This window comes from Sceloporus undulatus, chromosome 3 (assembly GCF_019175285.1).
Source record: "Sceloporus undulatus isolate JIND9_A2432 ecotype Alabama chromosome 3, SceUnd_v1.1, whole genome shotgun sequence".
Lineage (NCBI taxonomy): Eukaryota > Metazoa > Chordata > Lepidosauria > Squamata > Phrynosomatidae > Sceloporus > Sceloporus undulatus.
The window spans coordinates 28,095,926-28,118,071 of NC_056524.1; the positions used below are offsets into that span (position 1 = coordinate 28,095,926).

General features: G+C 39.5%; 1 protein-coding gene across 3 annotated transcripts in view; it reads right to left on the reverse strand.

Moving 5' to 3' along the window:
- XPO4 (exportin 4) overlaps window positions 1-22,146 on the reverse strand; it is a 90,677-nt gene that overhangs the window by 60,985 nt on the left and 7,546 nt on the right. For all 3 annotated transcript variants that reach the window (XM_042457813.1, XM_042457814.1, XM_042457815.1), the window contains exons 2-4: window positions 15,123-15,228; window positions 13,463-13,604; window positions 11,641-11,779 (exon numbers count right to left, since the gene is read on the reverse strand). In XM_042457813.1, the coding sequence (XP_042313747.1) occupies window positions 11,641-11,779; window positions 13,463-13,604; window positions 15,123-15,228 (387 nt within the window). The remainder of the gene's footprint in view (window positions 1-11,640; window positions 11,780-13,462; window positions 13,605-15,122; window positions 15,229-22,146) is intronic.

The following is a 22,146-nucleotide window of genomic DNA, read 5'->3' on the forward strand; positions in this document are numbered from 1 at the left end:
ATGTCACTTAAACTGAAAGTTTAAGCCATAATGAATGTTTGAAGGGATTTCACACTTGTGTCTGGGGCTGTTGGTGAAATACATGCATGACTTTATTTGAGGGTGGTTAGGTTACAGAGGATGAAAGGGATAAGAGTTCAAAGACTGTTTAGGAAAATACAGAGGGGAGTGCACACCTGTCCAAAACAAAGGCTCTTTCAGAGAATTAATTTCAGCAGCTAAAACTTTTGTGCCTCCATTAGACATGTATGTCCCAGACACCAGTATGACAAGCAGCTCTTGTAGTACCTTTAAAAAGTACTTCTCCAAATAGTAAAATCCATTTGGAAAATGCCAATCTGTGTTGTGCATATGCCTTTATATGTAAACAAAAATAAAGAGTGATTCCCTTAGAGCTTCAAAGCTTCAAAGCTTCGTTATCACCACATAAGATCACCCTGCTGACTGAAGAGTTTTCTTTTTAGGTATTGTCAGGTTGATTTATAGAACTACTGTTCTTCTTAAATGTGTCAAGAAAACTTGTATCATCAGTGTTAAATGATGGTTAAGAATTCAGGAAATACATGATAACATCACTCAACTGGTACACCTAATTTTTGGTATTAACCACGCTCGAGTCAATCTCAACCCTGTGGATGAGATACTAATACAGAGGGAGAAAGCACACAAAGAGAAACAAAGGAGCTGTGGAAGTAGTATAGGCACTCTGGAAGCAAGTACTTTAGCAAGTCACAATTAGTTTAACGCCTTGTCTGTATATACAGTATAACCTATTTTAGGCTGCATCTACACTGCAGAAATAATCCAGTTGGACTATCGTGGCTCAATGCTATGGAATTACTGGGAACTGTAGTTTGCTGTGGCAGCAAGGCTCTCTCACAAAACTACAATTCCCAGAATCCCACAGCATTGAGCCATGGCAGGTAAAGTTGTGTCAAAATGGATTAGATATAGCCGTGTTAGTCTGTAGAATCAGTACGTAGTTCCTCAGATGCATTTCTGAAGAAGTAGACTGAGGTCTACTAAAACTCATGCTGCCAATTTCTTTCAGTTAGTCTCAAAGGTGCTACAAGATCTCTCTACGTACTAATTCTACAGACTAACACGGCTATATCTTTGAAATCTAGAGCGAATGTGAGAATTCATAGACATTGCTCTATTAGTCTGGAAAATCAATACGCAAAGGGATCTTGTAGCACTTTTGAGACAAACTGAGAAAAATAAGTTCGTAGCATACGCTTTCGTAGACTGAGTCCACTTCACCATGGGGTTAATGGGGAAAGTCTGTCCTAAACTGTTGTTTTAGATGCTCTGCAGTTAAAATCCAGCTGCTACTCAGATCAGTGCCAACTACTAAAGATGTTAATAGTGCTGGGATTAATATTCAGTTCTGTCTGGGAATTACATTGCTCAGAAGAAGATTTTGTCTTGGAAATCCTGAATACTGAAGATACAGGACAAATGTGTGTTTCCATTATAAGCTTTGATTAATTCTTTGTGTTCTTAGACTTTAAAAAAATATTTATTGAGTTTTATTTGATATAAAGTAAAAAAGTACAATTAGCACAGGAAAGAGATGTTTTTAATATATTAGTGAAGGGCTCTTACTTTTGTTGTAATATGCTCAAAGATATAAAAGTCTTTTGAACAAAATGCATTTGCCATACTTACTGAATTCCTCCTCAAAATCCTAAGGATTATGGCATTGAAATTCACACAGGAGTCAAAGGTGAGAATCCAGGAACAAGCATTTCCTCCCTGCCATGCTGACATGAAAAACTATTTGAAAGATGATATTTCTCCGTAGGAACCTACCAGAACTTTAAGATCTTCTGGGGAAAGCTTTCTCTCAGTCCCACCACCATCACAGGATCTTTTGGTAAGGGCATGAGAGAGCCTTCTCAGTGGCTGCTCCCATCCCTTGAAACTCACCTTCGTGGGAGGATAAGCTGGCCACTTCTCTGCTCTCCTTTCACTGGCAAGTAAAAACTTCTCTTTTCAAGCGAGCTTTTGATACATAATTGAGTCCAGGAAGGCTTCTTATTGGAGCAGTTGCTTGGGTATGTTTTTGGTTTTATATCTGGTTTTATATTAACATAGTATTTTAAGGATTTTGAATTTCTTTACTTGTTCTTTCAATATGGCATTTTAATTGTGTTTTTAAATTGTTCTGTTTTACTGTTGTTGATTTTTAAGCATCTTTTGTGAGCTGCCTTGGGTCTAATTTGGGAGAAAGATGACATATTAACTAACTAAGGCCTGTTACAGACAGCCAAAATAAAGCTGCTTCGAGTCACAGTGGAGGTATGATGTTTCAATGATGCATGCGTCCTAAGAGTCCAGAAGTCGCACTAAAGCCACGTTCCAGACTGGAGCATGGCTTTGGTGTGGCTTCTGGACTTTTAAGACGCATGCATCATTGAAACACCATACCTCCATTGTGACTCGAAGCAGCTTTATTTTGGCTGTCTGTAACAGGCCTAACTAACTAACTAACTGAGCTGGGGAAATGTGAGGCATCTGCTGTTTGCTGAACCACACCAACTATTAAAGGGTGCCAAGGAAAGATTATTTGGTTGATTTCCAATCTATCCGCAATTTAGTTTGATGCCAAATAAGAATGGTGTGAATTTGCTCTGTCACAAATTAGGGTCAAGTGTTATTCCTGGTATGTTGTTTTGTATCAACCACTTAATATCCAGGAAAGAAAGAGGGGGTGGAAGAATTACAATCCCCCCAAAAAATTCACATTATGATGACAGACCTTTGGTGTGCACTTCTGTGTGTATGTGGAGTTTGTTGATATCAACTGACACAAAATAGTTAACCAACTGCTGCCACCTTGTTAAATGGTGACAATTAAATAAATAGAGCTCGGAGTATGAACAGAAGCCTTAGCCCCACATTCATTGTAACTACTGCAATCCATGCCAACCAAAGGGAGTTTCAGCAGCTTCAAAAACTTTAAATTAAAAGCTGGTGCTCATGGAAATACCCAATCATTTGAGTGCTAGGCAGAAATCAGGAGCAACAGAAGGTATCCCTCTCTAGTGCCTTTACAAAGTTCAAACCCAAACCTAGCTCTTGAGGCCTCAAGACAAAATTCAGTAAATATACAAGTAGTTTTTGTTCAAAATACCATTTTAACCTTAGATATACTACAATTAAAAGACAATCGAAGGGCCCAAACAGATAGGCCAAAATAAAGCTGCTTTGGGTCACTCTGGAAGTATGCTGTTTAAATGATGCATGTATCCTAAGAGGCTGAAGCAGCTTTATTTTGGCCTGTCTGTTTGGGCCCTAAAATACTTCTTCATACAACTCCATAGCTAACATCACTTGAGTATTTAGGCACGCACTGTGAACAGAGGTGTTCATGGGCGATCTGAAAGGCATGCATAGGAACAGGCTGGATTTATTCATTCAGCAGTCCAAGGAGGATGCTATCGCTCTTGAGAGATTGAGTAGGAAGCAGAAGGTAGGTCTCTGGAGCCAACACAGATCTGAGCAAGATTTGAAGAGGCCTCATGCAAGCCTGGCCAAAAGTATTGCGAAAGTGGTGGATGCCATGGAACTAATGAAGGCTTGAACCTATCAAGATTGCACCCCCCTTTTGTCCCTCAAAAGCCAGGCATGGTGGATGAAATTGTTCTGTAGTAGGAATCATAGAATCATAGAATCATAGAGTTGGAAGAGACCACTAGGGCCATCCAGTCCAACCCCCTGCCATGCAGGAAATCCAAATCAAAGCATCCCTGACAGATGGCCATCCAGCCTCTGTTTAAAGACCTCCAAGGAAGGAGACTCTATCACCCTCCGAGGGAGTGCATTCCATTGTCGAACAGCCCTAACTGTCAGGAAGTTCCTCCTAATGTTCAGGTGGAATCTCTTTTCCTGCAGCTTGCATCCATTGTTCCGGGTCCTGTTCTCTGGAGCAGCAGAAAACAAGCTTGCTCCCTCTTCAATATGACATCCCTTCAAATATTTAAACAGGGCGATCATATCACCTCTTAACCTTCTTTTCTCCAGGCTAAACATCCCCAGCTCCCTAAGTCGTTCCTCATAGGGCATGGTTTCCAGACCCTTCACCATTTTTGTTGCCCTCCTTTGGACACGCTCCAGTTTCTCAATGTCCTTTCTGAATTGTGGTGCCCAGAACTGGACACAATATTCTAGGTGGGGCCTGACCAAAGCAGAATACAGTGGCACTATTACTTCTCTTGATCTAGACACTATACTTCTATTGATGCAGCCTAAAATAGCATTGGCCTTTTTAGCTGCCGCATCACACTGTTCACTCATGTTCAACTTGTAGTCTACTTGGACTCCTAGATCCCTTTCACACGTAGTTTCATTCAGCCAGGTGTCACCCATCCTATATCTGTGCATTTTATTTTTCCGCCCTAAGTGCAATACCTTACATTTCTCCGTGTTGAATTTCATTTTGTTAGCTTTGGCCCAGCTTTCTAGTCTATTCAGGTCATTTTGAATCTTGATCCTGTCCTCTGGGGTATTAGCTATTCCCCCTAATTTGGTATCATCTGCAAATTTGATAAGTATGCTTCCAATTCTGTCATCCAGGTCATTGATAAAGATGTTGAATAGCACTGGGCCCAGGACAGAGCCCTGTGGGACCCCACTGGTCACTTTTCTCCAGGATGAAAAGGAGCCATTGTTGAGCACCCTTTGGGTTCGGCCGGTCAACCAATTACAGATCCATTTAACAGTTCCTTTGTCTAGCCCACATTTTACAAGCTTGTTTGCAAGAATGTCATGGGGAACTTTGTCAAAGGCCTTACTGAAATCAAGATATACTATATCCACAGCATTCCCTTCATCTACCAAGCTGGTAATTTTATCAAAGAAAGAGATCAGGTTTGTCTGGCATGACTTGTTTCTCTGAAACCCATGTTGACTTTTTGTGATTATGGCATTGCCTTCTAGATGTTCACAGACTCTCTGTTTAATGATCTGCTCCAGAATCTTTCCTAGTACTGATGTCAGACTAACTGGACGATAATTGTTGGGATCCTCTTTTTTCCCCTTTTTGAAGATGGGGACAACGTTTGCCCTCCGCCAGTCTGCTGGGATCTCTCCTGTTTTCCAGGAGTTTTCAAAGATTATTGCCAATGGCTCCGATATTACAGTTCTTTAATCCCAAATTGTGCTGATGAGATGTATGATTTGAGACTGACAGAAGTTGAACTTCTGATGAGTCACTATAAAGCCAAGGTCATCCAGATGAGATAGGACTGCATGGGTATGACAGTACAGATCTCTCACAGACTTCGCTACCAAAACCAACTTACTTATGTAGGGAAATACTGTGAACCTCTTTTGATGAAGCCATGCCGCTATTACAAGTATTGTTACACACTTCATAAAACCGTCAGTGCCAAGGAGAGTCTGAATGGAAGAACGCAGATCTGAAAACACGTGGATCTGGCAGCAAAGCACAGGAACTAGTGATGAAGCCATTTGATCCCAATGCAAGATTCATCACACACATCTACAGTGTGATACCACTGTTGCTTCCTCAGAATTGGGAGAATTCTCAGAGCTGGTAGAATTGCACTAAGCACGACTATGCAGATTTCCCTAAGGCTGATGAAATGGTTTACTTGGCAAGGGTCCAAGATCAGATGCAGTCCCACCCACATTTTGCAGCATAGTATGGATTTTGCAGTATGGCAATATTCATAAGGAATGGGAAAGATACAGAATGGATCACAATACCCTTCAATCAGTGGAAAAGATGACTTAGAAAAATATAGTTAGTCAAGAAAGATCTAGGTGCAGAACCTAGATGGGTAGCAAATTAGTTATAACAGTGATGAAAGGATTTTGGTAGACAAACAAGACTAAGGTTCAAACAGCAATGACTTTCCAATGCTAACCACTAGCCCTAAGTTACTGGCCCCTCACCAGTCAAAACTGGAGAAAATAGGTGAAAATATACAGATTTGTTCCCAGTCATTTACTGAACCTCCAACCTCCAACCCATTTGGATTTTATACACCTTGCATTTTACATAGCAATGTGTACACTTAAGAGTCTTACCACTCACCTTACTTCATGTATAATGTTTAAGAAGTCTTTTACTAAATACTGATTTCAACAACTTCCAATGATTGCCATAGCCTATTATGAACACACTTATCCTGCTTCTCCAGTGATGAGAGCTTTCAGGGTAACGTAACTCATCTGACACATTGTAAGCAGTGTGACATGCTGAACAGCCTATTTTTATATATTAATACGAAGCAATTGATAGTGTGTGCATACACAGACATGCACACACACAGCAATGAATCTACAGTCTCAGTCTCTCACAGAATTGATAATCCTTCACATTGCTAAAGCAGGAAAACTGTTCGGTACCAGCATTCAGTGTCAATGAACTGTAAGTATTTGTGGTTAAGAGTATCCTATCCCACATACATTTCCTCAGCATCTTGGAATCAGTGGTGGAAAACATGAATTAAGCTGACTAAAATTAGTCCCTGGCTTTTCAGCAGCAGGTCTGTCCATCAGAGACTGATACAGGCTCAAGCAGGAAAAGATACAAAAGGCATAGGCCCAATTTACCAAGCCACTTTTGGTGCTGGATACTTCTAGTTATGTGTGCAGTCTGTTGGTATTTTTTAGTAGAATCAGGGCTCCAAGTTAATTTTATCCACACTTGGCAACTACATCATATTTTTAAAATGATTTTTAAGATCTGCTCAGTTTTAAATGGTAAAAAAGAGAGAGGAAATGTTCCCAACTGTAAAGTTGCAATATTGTACATTTGTAATATTTATCTATTGTTTTTATTCTACATGTAACATTGCAAGTTACATGTTTACATGTTGCATGCAACATGTACACATTTGTTATATCAGATTATCTGTGCTCTGTGTAACAAAAAAAAAATTCTGGTCAATAATTTGATGAAGGCTCAGTTTGTGTAGTAGTATATATTTCTAGCACCTGGATATCACCATTTGGAGAATAACATATCTTGAGTAGCCCTGGAAAAAATAACTGCTCTACATGCCACAAACAGGAGTTTCAGTTTTTGCTAAAACAGGAGTGAGCATCATGCCACGTTCCAGATGCTGCTGGACTGTAACTACTATCCATGCTAGGAGACATAGCCACTGGGGAAGAATGCTAGGAGTTTCAGTCCAACAATGTCTGGAGACTCTCATTATCCCCAACCCTGTGATAAAGAAACCCAAGATAGAATCATAGAATCATAGAGTTGGAAGAGACCACAGGGGCCATCCAGTCCAACACTCTGCCATGCAGGAAATCACAACCAAAGCATCCTCGACAGATGGCCATCCAGCCTCTGCTTAAAGACCTCCAAGGAAGGAGACTCCACTACACTCCGAGGGAGTTTGTTCCACTGTCGAACAGCCCTTACTGTCAGGAAGTTCCTCCTAATGTTGAGGTGGAATCTCTTTTCCTGCAGTTTGCATCCATTGCTTTGGGTCCTAGTCTCTGGAGCAGCAGAAAACAAGCTTGCTCTCTCCTCAATATGACATCCCTTCAAATATTTGAACAGGGCTATCATATCACCTCTTAATCTTCTCTTCTCCAGGCTAAACATACCCAGCTCCCTAAGTCGTTCCTCGTAAGGCATGGCTTCCAGACCTTTCACCATTTTAGTCGCCCTCCTTTGGACATGCTCGTTTCTCAATGTCCTTTTTGAATTGTGGTGCCCAGAACTGGACACAATATTCCAGGTGGGGCCTGACCAGAGCAGAATAGAGTGGCACTATTACTTCTCTTGATCTAGACACTATACTTCTATTGATGCAGCCTAAAATCGCATTGGCCTTGTTAGCTGCCGCATTGCACTGTTGACTCTGAAAGGTCTTTTCTGATTATTGCACTGTGCATTGCACTGTTCATTGCACTGTTGATCTGAAAGGTCTTTTCTGATTATTGCCCCATTGCTAGTAGTGCAACCCAACAGTCTCTCACATTAAATGTTCCCTTGATGTGTTAACATACAGCCAAACAGATCCCTTGAAAGAGCACTGACTGACCAGTCTCATTCTATATTCTCTGGCATAGCTCATAAGCATTATGACCTCTACGCTGGGAGAGTCCTTTAGCAACACTAAGTCTCTTCCTGTTCTCTCATAATTATGCCTTAATACTGTATGTCTCAACGTCCCAAATATGTCACAGAAAAAATAGTTTACAGTGTCTCTTGGTTGCATTCTAACCATTCTTATCAGGCAATCCTGTAAGTATTCAGTCCTACCACACCTTGAGATCATCATCTCAGATCTTTCTCTGAGAGAGTCTGGAAACTTGGTTTCAAGGCAGAGGATCTTTTCAGCTCTGGTAGTCTACTTAAGGAATATTTTCACCAGGGAAACCTGCCTGATTCCAATAGTATAATCTTTCCAGTCCATCTTTAAGGTATTTCTATACTCCCAAACATCTGATGGGATGTGACTGGCTGACTTTTAAAAATCAGCATTGGTTAAATATCTATACAATTTATTCACGGGGGTATTGCTCTGTCTTAAATATTTTTTTAAAAAATGTGTTTATCTGTAAAATATTTAAGAAAAACATGTCCATGAAATAAAACAACATGCTAATTCTCACTTTACAATTTCTCAGTGATTTTCTACAATCCAAACTGTAACTCTGTTTACTTTTTAATCACAGTGTCAGAGGAACATGGAGATAGCACACACAGATGCATGGACATAGATGCTTCATGTTCCTGCACTGCAAAGACTGAGAAAGGTAAAGCAGATTTGTTCAAATTTTTAAAAATTGGAACTGATTAGAAAATGGAATAAACGGAATGGAATAAATCTTCTCCCTTTCCCACTCATCACAAATTTACACACTCTTATGATACTTTGCAAAACATGGAGATAGATTTTGAGTTTTCTCAACAGTTGATGAAAAAAGGATAGTCACCATTAGCCAGGAGTAGCTCAGTTTAAGAATTACAAATTTGATTTGGTTTGTCTCCTATGATCATTAATGAGTTTTTGAACACGAGTTAACATGAATTGCAGAGGGAGTTGATAGGAGACCAAGAGGAGAGACAGAAACTTATAGAGATATTTTCTGAATGTATTAAGAATGAAGGAAAGCTTAAGCAGGCAAAAGAACCTGTATCAAGCAAAAGAAGAGGGGAAGCATGGAAAACAACCAAGAAAACAGGACCCAGACTTGGGAGCTCTAGGCTCCTGCTTTCTCTTAGCCAAATAGGAAAGAGGAGTAAGGGAGAGCGAAGGTATGAATACCCATCTTGTTGTAGTCTTCTAATGTCACTGTTCTATATAGATGCAAAATGCATTTCACATTTTTTTAAAACATACACATACCTTGGTAAAATAAAGCAATCTTAACTGTGTTGTGTATGATAGGCTACCCATCTCCCTGTTGTCCTTCTACCAGCCTTCTATCAGCAAAGACTTTGCTATTCAGGTAGGCCTTTGACAACCACCTACCTATTACAATCAAAAGCTTTAACATGGATGCAGTGGACCTCTTTACACTTCACTGTTTATTTATTAGTAGTGTGAAAATTTTTAATCGTTTAAATTGCTATTTGCATTGTATAATTAATGTCATTTGCATTTCAATATGTAAAATTTATCATGTTTCAGTTGCATCTTTTAAATTATGTTATAAGCAACCTTGTATCAACACCCTAGGGGAAAGGTGGTATACAAATCAAATAAATAAATCTTTTGAAAGAACAAACTGTTGACCAACAGGAAATCCTAATTTAACTAGGAAAGGAAGCCTGATGTTTCAGTTGTTCCAGGAAATAGGTTTTATAAATATGTGGTTTATAAATATTTTATAAATATGCATTTTCACACCATCCTTCAGGGAATTTTTTCTAGGCACATAGGACCTGCATCATTCATTTCATCTGGAGAAGTAAACAAATGCCTCGTCTTTGGACAAACACTAGCCGATGATAAAGATTTCCAATTTTTCAGCTCTAGATAATGAAGATTATAATTTGAAAAAGGTAAGAGATTGGAAATGTTACTTTTTAACCACAGGTCCCAGAAGCCTGCAGCCAGTGTGATCACAATCATGTTGACTGGGGATTCTGATAGCTCATGTCCTAAAAAGTAACTTTTTCCAAGCTCTGAAACAGATAACTCACATCCGTAATGGAACGTTTAAACCTTATCTTCTGGGATCATGTCTGGAATTGAACTAAAGGCACAAGTGGAAATAAGGTGTTGCAAATCTATTTAGAGCTCCATGAGAGGGAGGAGGATATTTCCTCATTTGGATTCTAAGAATGTAATACGAGTAAATTTTGTATTGCCATTTTCAGTTCCATGCCTGCACACACACCCCTACTGCCTAACCACACCACTTCCCTGGGGAATGGAAAAGGTCTTTCCTCAGACAATTCCAACAGCTGAACCACAGACAAGGCAAAGTGAGGGGCAGTTGTAAACTGAACGGAGTAAAAGGGAATCACTGACAGTTAATGGAAAATCCACTCTTAACAGGAATGACTCTTCTAAGCCAGTTCAGTGCTTCAGCTCTAAGACACAAATGAAGTTATCATTTAACAACCTGACTGTGAAGTCTTATCATAAATCCAGCACTTGGACAAGTTATTTTTGGACTTAGCTCCCAGTGACTGTGGTGGCTTAGATGTTCTGGCAGTTGTGATCCAAAAATACTAACTTTTCCAAGGCCTTCATGAATCACAAGGAGAGTCAACAACAATTCAGATATGAAATTTGAATCCAAGAACACTGTTTTCACCTAATACCAGAATATCAAAATCTACCTTGTTCTCATATTGCAACAGTTCACATGAGAAAACTCCTCATGCAGTAACTTTGGCCTGGTCTACGCATGCAGCAAAAAGAGGTACTAAAAGGGGCTTGTAACTCACTGGACTACATGTAGTTAAGTACTATTTATTTATTTTATGTGTCACCTTTCTCTCAGCAAGGGACCCGAGCTAGATCAAGTAAAGAACTAGCTAGCACAACCAGGAAAAAGTGTTTTACTGTAGTCCCTGCTATGCTTTCTACTTGCATGGAGCTTTCATTATTTAGGCCTGTTACAGACTGCCCAAAAGGGGCGGTCTTGGGCCGCTGCTGGTTGCAGCGCGGAGGAGCCGCAGCAGCCAAACTGCGCGACTCCTCCGCACTGCAAAAAAGGAGTGCAGAAATTGCACTCCTTCTGGCAACCCGGAAGAGCCGCCGCAAGTGCCAAAGCGCGCACTCGCGACGGCTCTTCCGGGTTTAGACGTCCGGACGCTGCGTGTCCGTTACATAAAGATGGCCACGCCCGTCTGTATAGGGCGCCGCCATCTTGTCGTACGGAATACGCGCGAGGGGCAAGGCGCGTCCGGAAGCGCCGCCCCTCGTGCGTATTCCTGGCGCAACGACAGCGCCGCTTAGGTCCGTCTGTAAGGCACCCATGTTAGCTTGTTTCAAAGCAACACAGAATTCAAACGTGCAATACCCCGTCTTTTACCAAAAAACCTACAGTCCAGTCTACCATGTCATTCTGCTCCATGTGTGGACCAGGTCTCACAATGATAATAACAAGCTTAAATATCTAAGTGTGCAAGGATAGGTTTGTACAGCAAGGTTAAAATACACTTAAAATGCAAAAACTTACCACAGTGGGGTTACAGCTGCTTATCAACTGGCTGACTTCATGAAAAATGCTCTTGCATTCAATTGATTTGTCTAAGGACCCTCGTTTCACTATTACAGCTACTGCTAATAATATCTGCTCCCGTACATACTTTTGAAGGCTGAAAATTATAATAAAAGAATATATACAACATCAGTATTGACCAAGCCAAACATTCTAACATTTTCAAAGCAAAAACCTACACTAGCACTTGGGAGAACAGGAAGAGGCTGAGTTGATCCCATTCATTTCCAACTGCTTCAAGCCTGACTTTCTTGAGCAATAACTATAGCACATTATAAACATGACTAATTTCTTAGAAATTCTTTCTTGGCCATTACAAGGATGCCCATCCTTTGCAGTGTTGGGGATCTGAACCTCTAATCTATATTTCTTACACTACATTCACTGCCACAGGCAGCCTCCTTCACGCTGAATTAAGTTTTTGCTGTTGTTATGTGCCTTCAAATTGTTTCCAATTTAGAGACCCTATCATAGGTTTTTCTTGGCAGAATTTATTCAGTGGGGGCTTGCCTTTGCCTTCCTTTGAGGATAAGTGTGATTTGCCCAATGTCACCCAGTGTGTCTCTGGGGCCAAGCCAAGATTTGAACGCTTGTCTCTAGAGTCTTAGTCCAACACTCAAACCATTACACCATACTGGCACTCATAGTGGTTCTAATATAAACTTAACATAGAAGAGTCAATGCTGCAATACACCAAAGGACTATCTAGCCCAGTTTTCTATCTCTAGAATTGCCAGCCAAATATCAATGGAAAGCCCACACGTAGGACATGTATAAGATAGCACCATTCCTCTCTAAGTGCACAGTACCAGTCTCTTTATTAATATCAATTATTAGATTAGATTTGATTTTTTATTAGATTTTAGTCCTACTTATACTGATGTTTGGTCACTAGTTTTCAGTTTTACTCATAAACTTTAACTGTGAATTACTTCATTTCATTTATTACGGCATATAGCCAGCATAGTAAATTATTTTAATTGACATTCACTGGAAACCACCTTGGAGCACATATAGCTGAACCACGATCTGTAATAAAGAAATAAAATGGCTATGTAGTCGCTCTCTATGTGGAAGCAGTTAAGAAAGTAAGATATTAATAAATGTGACCAAAACTCTAGGAAAATAACAACATTAACCTGTTAAAATACATCATAATGCTGTCTTAACTTAAAGTGCTCTGGGAGATTTTCTTCAGATGAAGCATGAAATGAAAATGCTTTAATTCAGTCAATCAGTTTTGACTTTACAATGTCCCTAGTTTAAGATTTAAAATCTTTATAAAAATTAACAGGAATCACATTGCATCCCTCTCATTTCTTCTGAAGTACTTAGACATCCTCTGAGTTTTAGCCGCTGAAAAGAAAAGAAAAGGGAAGATACAAAGAAAAGCATTTTTAAAAAAAGAGTCAGAAGACATGGAAGGAGGAAGGACTAATACTAGAAGTTAATTTCTTTTTTCATTAAACAAATAAATTAACTTTAAGTCAGAATTTCCGAACAGAGCTCAAAATACATCTAGCCAAGTAATATGTATTCTAACTAGCAGTGGCTCTCCAGGGAAGAGCATTTTTCCTGTCACTTTCTGTCTGGTGCTTTTATCTAGGGATGCCAAGAAAAGTACTTGGAACCTTCACCACTCCAAACAACAACATTTAGTTGGGGGTCTCTTTGCCATCAAAAAATTATTATGACTTAACTATTAGAACAGGAATGATTACAACAGTTCTGGAATATTCAGGCACCCTTAGAAATAGTTTCAACAACACTTTGTACTTACTTCGGCCTTTGTAAGACATATGTTAAAAGGAATGTTCTTAGTGATTCAATGCTACTTTTTTCCAACAGAATCCATTCACGAACAACTGCTTCCATTATCGCTGTGGCAGCTTGGAAAAGGACATAGTCCACTTTACTAGTTTCTGTCAGAAAGAAGCAAAACTGTAAATTCACCTATACTGAAAAAGCATTCTTTATGGCAAATCCACCAATGCAAAAGCAGTTCATTTTTCATTTTATTTTTATTCAACAGCAACCCCTTATTCAAGAGACTACCACTCATAACATATTAAAACAAAATATTAATTTAATATGCAACATATTAAAGCAACCTATATTGTAAAATATACAAATTAATATTTAAAACATACCCTAAAATAATACTGAAGGAAAACAACAAAGTAATCTATAACCCAAGAGTAAAATTAAGAAGCTTTAAAAACAAACAAAACAAAACAAAACCTAGCACCAGGAATTAAGAACAAAAGATTTCAATACTTTTAGTCTTTCCAGAAAGATCAGTCCAGTCAAAAAGGGTACTGCTATATTTCATGCTTGCATCCAACAGGATAAAGTAAAAGAGTAATCCAAATCAAAATATATATGATTTCATTTCTAGTTCTGCTGAGATCAATTCTTCAATCCTCTTCCTTTAATCTTCTTGGCTTTCTTATCTCTATTCATACCAAATTTTATAGGCAATATATCTACTGAAATAGATAAACTAATCTAATCTCCTGTTGGGTTCAAGCATGGAATATAGCAGTGCTCAATCATTTAGATCATGACATCTGGGCAACCCCATTCCTTCCAGCAAGATGGGTGCTAGCCAGAGTTGTTATTGTTGCATGTCTAAGATCCTAAGGAGATCCTAAGGTGAACCCATCACAGGGTTTTCTTGACAAGACTAGTTCAGAGGTGATTTGCCTTTGCCTTCCTCTGAACCTGAGAGAGTGAGACTTGCCCAAGGTCACCCAGTAGGTTTCCATGGCTGAGCAGAGATTTGAATTCTGGTCTCCAGAGTCGTAATTCAACACTCAAACCACTGCACCATGTTGGCTCTTGCTAACCAGAGACAGGGTGCTAAATTAGATGTCAGGCAGAGAACATTTTATTCTCTTTAGCTGTAATTCAATTATATTTACATTTTTTATGTAAAACTGTGTTTTGTTTTTAAAAAATCTCATTTTTAATAATGCAAGACACTTTTGAGCACCATTCACGAAAAAATAAAGCAGAAATATTTTGAACAGACTAAAATCAAAAACATTTTAAAAAGAATCCATTCCTAACAAATTACTATAATAGGATACCAATTAACTATCAATTTATGCAAAATCACATAAACTGAACTGGTCCCATTCCTTTCTACAGCTTGTAGTAGAGGTGACCTAACCATTCTTCCACCCTTCAAAAGCCATTGATCCCTGACTATGAAGAAAGGGTGGGTGAATGGTTAGGACACCAAGAATGAATTCATGTTTCTCAAAAATAAATCCCACTGAGATCAATAGGGCTGACTCCGCAATGAAAGTGCACAGGATCACAATGAAGAACATACATACACATGTTCACACACATACATAACCAACACGGAGGCAAGTGATACGCTTCAAAATAATTGTTTCATCTAGCTCAATGCCAGACATACAAGGACTTACCTAAAATATGCTTGCAAACTGCAAATGGAGATTTTGATTTTCGAAATGATAAAAATATGTGTTCAGCATGCTGCCGTTGTTCATTATTGACCATGGAAGGTGGTGCCTAATGGGAAAATAAAGGTTCTTTTTACCTAAAGAATTCAGAAAACTGTCACTTTTAGTGAAAACAGTAGTACTATGAGCCCTTATTTCACGAACAGAAAGATGGCTTTTGTTAATTGAAGGTTGTTCTTTGAGTGCTACCATACAGCCAGATGCTTTTTAAAGAATTTTAAAATTAGATAATAGAAGGGGTCAAAAGAAAGGCTCATCAATCCAACTTTATTCCTTCTTGAACCCAATTGTCAAGATGACTATTATCCATAAAGGATTTTAAAGAGTTCTGTGAGTCATTCAAACAAGCATGGTGTGTGCAAGCTAGGTATCTTGCAAAGTTTTGCGATATGCATAAAAATATACAAAGATCAATATACTTCTTTGAATCCATTCTTTGACAAAACCTTAAAACATCAACTCCAGACAGCTAGTGTGCTATGCATCAAGGATGGTTACCTTTTGTACACCCAAAAGTGTTTCTGTTCTCTAGATAATGGTCTGGGTTCTATAAATACATTTTGCCACATAATGAGATCCTTTTCTTCAGTGGTAAAGTTCTGTAAGTAAGTGTCATCCAAGGAAGAACTTTTCAATTAGGTAGAGAGTAGAGATTTTACAGCTATACTCCTGCATGTCATGAACTAAATATTTCAAGGTCTGTAGCAGCACCCTGATTATGGATCTCCCAAACTTAGAATCTGTCTGGTAGGAGCCATAAATGATTTCTGGTTCCAGCTATAAGCTATTAGTTGTTTACCCCTACCACTGATTCTTGTTAAGAGCAAACAGTCATAACTATCATTTACTACATTAAGGTGCATTTTATGCTTAAATAAAAGAAACCTACATTTCTCAAAAACAGCTGAGCACAAAATAAGAGCAGTAGTACACTGCCCTCTAGTGTAAAGTCAGCATGTTTCAAGGTAAAATGAGGAAAACATGTAATACAAGGAAGAACTTAATACTAATGTCTGATTAGTAAAAGATTTTGATTATTCTACTGCAGGGGTAGGCAACCTGCGGCCCACAGGCCGAATGCGGCCCGGCAAGGCCTTGGGACCGGCCCCAGCCCGGTCCTGCTGCCGATTGCCTCCGGGGCCTTTGGCGTTTGGCGCGAGGGGCATGGTGGGGCAATTGTCTATAGAAGCCTCAGAAACATGCATTTATCTTAACATTTTGTAAAAAAAATCAGCAAATTTTTTCGCGTGTCCTCCATTTTTTATTTAAAAAGTGCCCTCCATTTGAAAATTTTGCCCTACATTTGTCCCGGTTTATTTATTTGTTTAATTTTAAAAAAATTATTTAATTATTTATTTTTTGGCTTTGGCCCCCCAGTTGTCCGGCTCAAAAGGGTTGCCTACCCCTGTTCTACCACACAGCTACAACTCCCACTTTTCAACCCAGGCAATGCGTTCTTCTGTCCCAACTGCATCGATGTAATTTTCCTTGGTATTTACAAAGCAAAATCCAACTGAGTGTGAGGCTCTTATTAGGCTCTCTTCCAACATAAAAGTTCATCATTCTAAGACTAGTAAGTCATCAGACATCAGTCTATAGTCTGTTTAACATAGGACCTGACTATCAAGGTAGTGTGACCAATAGCTCTCTAATGCTAGAAGGGGCAGTGAGGAACCGGTTTGCAAATGGACTGCAAATGCTGGGTAGCACTATTTATTTAATGGATTTATATCCCGCCTTTCTCCCAAAACAGGATTCAAGGCAGCTCCAGTAGTCTTAACCAGGCTCAGTCACCTGGAATACTGTGTCCAGTTCTGGGCACACAATTCAAAAAGGACGTTGACAAGTTGGAGCATGTGAAGAGGAGGGTGACCAAAATGGTGAAGGGTCTAGAAACCATGCATGCCCTATGAGGAGAGACTTAGAGAACTGGGTATGTTTAGCCTGGAGAAGAGACAGTTAAGAAGTGACATGATAGCTCTGTTTAAGTATTTGAAGAGGTGTCATACTGAGGATGGAACAAGCTTGTTTTTTGCTGCTCCAGAGAATAGGACCTGGAACAATGGATACAAGATACAAGAAAAGATATTCCACCTCAAGATTAGGAGAAAATTCCTCACAGTAAGAGCTGTTCAACAGAGGAACACACTCCCTTGGAGAGTGGTTGAGTCTCCTTCTTTGGGGGTTTTTTAACAGAGGCTGGATGGCCATATGTTGGTGGTGCTTTGTTCCTACATGGAAGGAAGTTGGGCTGGATGGCCCTGGTGGTCTCCTCCAACTCTGATTCGATGATTCTACAGAATGTAATTTTGCCAGCTGACTGGGCAAGTGGCAGATTATGAACATGCTATGCTATATGTGTGTGGCACCTTGACTCAGGGATCTAAATTGTATATATCCCAGGAACAGGAAATGTGTGGCAGTGGCACTCCAGATGTTGGATTGTACTGCAACATCAATCCTCACTATTCATACATGTTGAGCTGACAAGAGTGGCAAACCAACAACATCTGGAGAGTCATGTATTTCTCATCAATAGCATATATGCTTTTAATACTATACCTCCGGGATCTTTTAATATAAGTAGTAGAAATAGAATTTGCTCAGAAACAAATGGGCCATCTGCTCACCACAGGCACAAGGAGTGACCATACCTTATGTATGAAAACATGTATCGTGGATTCTAAAATTCTATGTAATGATCTTCTCAGCTGAAAAATCTTTAGCTATAAAGATGACTAGACAATGAGGAAATCGAAATAGTCAAAGAATTCCCATATCTGGGATCAAAACATTGTCCAGAGTGGAGACTGCAGTCAAAAAATAAGAAGATGACTAGGAATGGTTAGAACAGCTATGAAAGAACTAGAAAAGATCCTGAAGAATAAAAATATACAACTGAGCACTAAAGTCAGACTCTTACAGGACATTGTATTACCCAGCACCATGTACGGATGTGAGAGCTGGACAACAAACGAAGCAGACAGAAAGGAAAGTAAATATTTAAGCATTTAAGTATCCTAAGTATTTAAGGACATATATATTACCACGAACAGGCACATATGCAGTGTTTTACAGCACTATTAATAGTCACTGGCTATTCATAAATAATTTTACCCCAGAGTTCTAGGTCACAATTATAATAAATATATTTCTTACAAGAGGAGACCAAAAGAAGTAGAAACGTCTATATTGGCAAACATACTTTCTTTACTGCAAAAGATAATAACAGAATGCTCCATGGTTTGGTCAATAGCACAAGTAAATAAAGACAATCTATTCAAACATTCTACAATAAGAGCCAGAAAGACACTTGAGAACAAATGAATAAAGGCTTGACAAACTTTTTATTTGGAACAGGCAAGGAGGTCAGAACAGAACAGCAATATTTTAAAAGATATGGCCACCTTGAACTTCAGAAAGCTTTGTCTAGACTGAAGCTCTACTCAGCATTGACATTCTCCATTGTGATGATACGAGTTTTATGATAAGAATTACAAGTAGTTTGATGCATTCAAAGTAGCTACAAAAATAATAAAAAGTAATACAATCACAAAAACATCCTATACAAAAAGATCAAATGATCAGAAATTTATATTGTCAAAACGTAAGAATAAAGGAACAAAAGTGAATTAAATATAAGCAGGAGTTTCCTATGCAACCTATACAGCTCCAGACCAATAACAATCCATAAGAGCAGTATTCATATCATGTAGGTAAAGGGCAGTAGATACTGTAAGAAGAGCCATCTGAGGAAGTAGGCTCAAGTCTATGAAAGCTCATGCTTCCAAGTTCTATCTTTTAGTCTTAAAGTTGATGCAAGATCCCTTTTTATATTAGAGTACAGAATAACTAAAAGCTCTAGAAAAGTAAAACAGTTTTCATCTGGCACTGAAAAAACACAGAAGTCAGCATCAAGCAAGTTCTACTAGGATTGGGGGTCAGTTTTCTGCCCCTATCAGGAACACATGGATTACCAAAAAATCCAAAAGACAATCTCCAAACACCAAAATAGCCAGAATCTTACTTCTCTAGACACTGCCTAATGAGACCAGCCCTGGGAAATTTTATGCTTTTTTGACAAAGGAGGAAATAGCATTATTAATGTACCTCTCTGGTTCCTCCTTTCTCACTACTGAGGGATACTTCTGTCTGAGATTACTTTAGTATCTGTAAGTCTGCTTTGTCTGACCTTCAATACATAGAATCATAGAGTTGGAAGAGACCTCAAGGGCCATCCTGCCATGCAGGAACACAGTATCAAAGCACCCCTGACAGATGGACATTCAGTCTCTGTTTAAAAACCTCTGAAGGAGGAGACTCCACCACATTTTGAGGGAGTGTGTTCCACTGTCAAAGGTAAATTCTTCACAGGCATACTGTATATACTCATGTATAAGTCTAGAAATTAAGGTTAAAAAATTGACCCAAAAAACCTGGGTCGACTTATCCATGGATCAATGTAAGTACTGTACCTTAACTCTTATTTAAAAGAAGAAACCATCCCCTGGTGAAAAGCAAGAGTATAATCTGTCCTGGAAGCACTGACTCCCTCTACTCTCTCATCCATCCAGCCTTAAGACTGAGCACAAAGAGTTATGTCAGCTGGAATTTTGTAAATTCTTTCACATTGTTTTGCTTTGCTTCATCCTTTAGATCCTTTGCTATACGCCCCTAAGTCTTACCCTCGACTTATCCATGGGTCATATCAAAATCCATAATTTTGCCCCCAAAACTTACCCTTGACTTATACATGAGGTTGACTTATAGTCGAGTATATACGGTAGGTAAATTTTTAATATCAACATGTTGGGTTTAAATGTTATACTGAAGTACACTAATAATGGTATTTCCTCCTTTATCAAAAAAAGGCATAGACTTTTCCAGGGTTGGTGCTATCATTGAGCAAAGTATCCGTTCACCACCTTTTTACCTTTACTTAACTCTTGAAATAATTTTGACGTCTCAGGGAACTCTTGCATAAAAATTATTAGTCACCTCTTCTTTTCTCACAGACTTCAGATCCGCGCTCCTGATTATTCACTGAGGGGTAACCTCCATTATTCTCAATGGGGTGCACTCTTGCAGTGCACACCTGCATGCACTCACAGACATGTGCCCCATTCAAGCCTATGGGGCTTATATATGTGTGTTTTCAGGGTGTGGCTGGATCCAGAACTGATCCCCCATGAAAACAGAGGGCCAATTGTATAGCAAATAATAATAAAAAGTGGGGTTTTCCCCCAATCTCAATTTCTTGTAGAATCCCTGTCAAGCTATTATTATTATTATTATTATTATTAACCTTTATTTATAAAGCGCTGTAAGTTTACACAGCGCTGTACATCAATTTTTTAGTCAGACGGTTCCCTGCCCTCAGGCTTACAATCTAAAAGACACGACACAAAAGGAGAAGGGAGTGATGGTGGGGAATAGGATCAGGTCCAGCAGATCTTTTCCACCTCCGAGGCCTGGACCAAGGCAGATGGACTGGAGGAAGGGCTTGGCTTCTTGATGGATGGTTAGAAGGAGGCTTCCTGGGTCAGAGAGGGGCTCACCTCTGGGAATGCTTCTCTAAACAATATAGTCTTTAATTCAGTTTTGAAACTGGGCAGAGAAGTGATGAGGTGTGCATGTGGGGGAAGAAGGTTCCAGGAGTAAGGGGCAGCAAGCGAGAAGGGACGAATTCGGGAGGGGGCAGTGGTAGTCCTACATTGTGACAGGAGACCCTGACTACCAGAGCGGAGGGTGCGAGTAGGAATGTAAGGAGAAAGAAGGTCAGATAAGTAAGGAGGGGCCAACCCATGGAGGGCTTTGAAAGTCAGTAACAAAAGCTTGTACCGGATGCGAAAGGGGAAGGGAAACCTATAATAAATAATAAAATTTATTTATATACCACTTTTCCAAAACTGATCAAAGCAGTGCACAGCAAAGAATACAAAATACAATAATCAAAAATAACAACACAATATATACATAACATTAAAACTTGACAATAAAAATTCAATCGCAATTTAAAACCATAAAAACCATATCAAAGCCAGCTGAGTTGATAATCAATGGTACAAGATACATACTGGGGGGAAACCACACATATCAAGGCACATGGGGGAAAGCGTGACGGAAAAAGAAGGTCTTGAGTCTCTTTTTAAAGAGATCCATGGAGGTGATGGAGCGGAGCTCATCGGGAAGGGTGTTCCAATTTTGTGGGGCCGAGATGGAAAAGGCCCTTTGCAAGGTTGCAAAGTATGGTTCGGGGGACCCAGAATTGAGAAACCCTGGTCCAAAACATACTGCAGAAATAATCCAATTTGAGTCTGCTTTAACTGCCCTGGCTCAGTGCTAGGGAATTCTGGGAACTGTAATTCTGTGAGACAGCCTTCTCCATCTGAAACAACAATTTCCAGGATTTCCTAGCACTGAGCCACGGCAGTTAAAGTGGTCTCAAACTGGATTCTTTCTGCAGTGTTTTTTGGATCCCCGAGGCAGATCCAGGTGATTGCCATAGCTGGATCATGCTGGGGAGCAATGGAGGCAGCTTTCCAGTCATCCTTCATGAAAGCCCTGGCTGCTATCTCTGCTGGAAGTCAAAACTTCAAATATTTCACAGTTTCCTAGATTATCTTAGTTAGCCTTCTTTGTGAAGAACATCATCCCATTTACAGAGTTGAAGATTCAGCTATCATTCCAATTCGCTTCTGCATTTGAAATAACCCCTTTATATTTTGCTTTCCATAGCAAAATGTCTTGGTCTGTCCCCAAGCCTTCCCTCAACCTAGAACCCTCCAGATGTAGGACAGAACACCATCATTCTTAGCCAGCATGGTCAGAGATAAATTTAACACTAACTGCAGCAGTTGTAGCTTCTCCTGAATCCCTTTGGGGAAGAAATCAAGAATGGCTGGCACACTCCTTTCCTTCACTGCATCCTAGTAGGAAAAAGCAAACAAGCAACTGGGAACTCTCA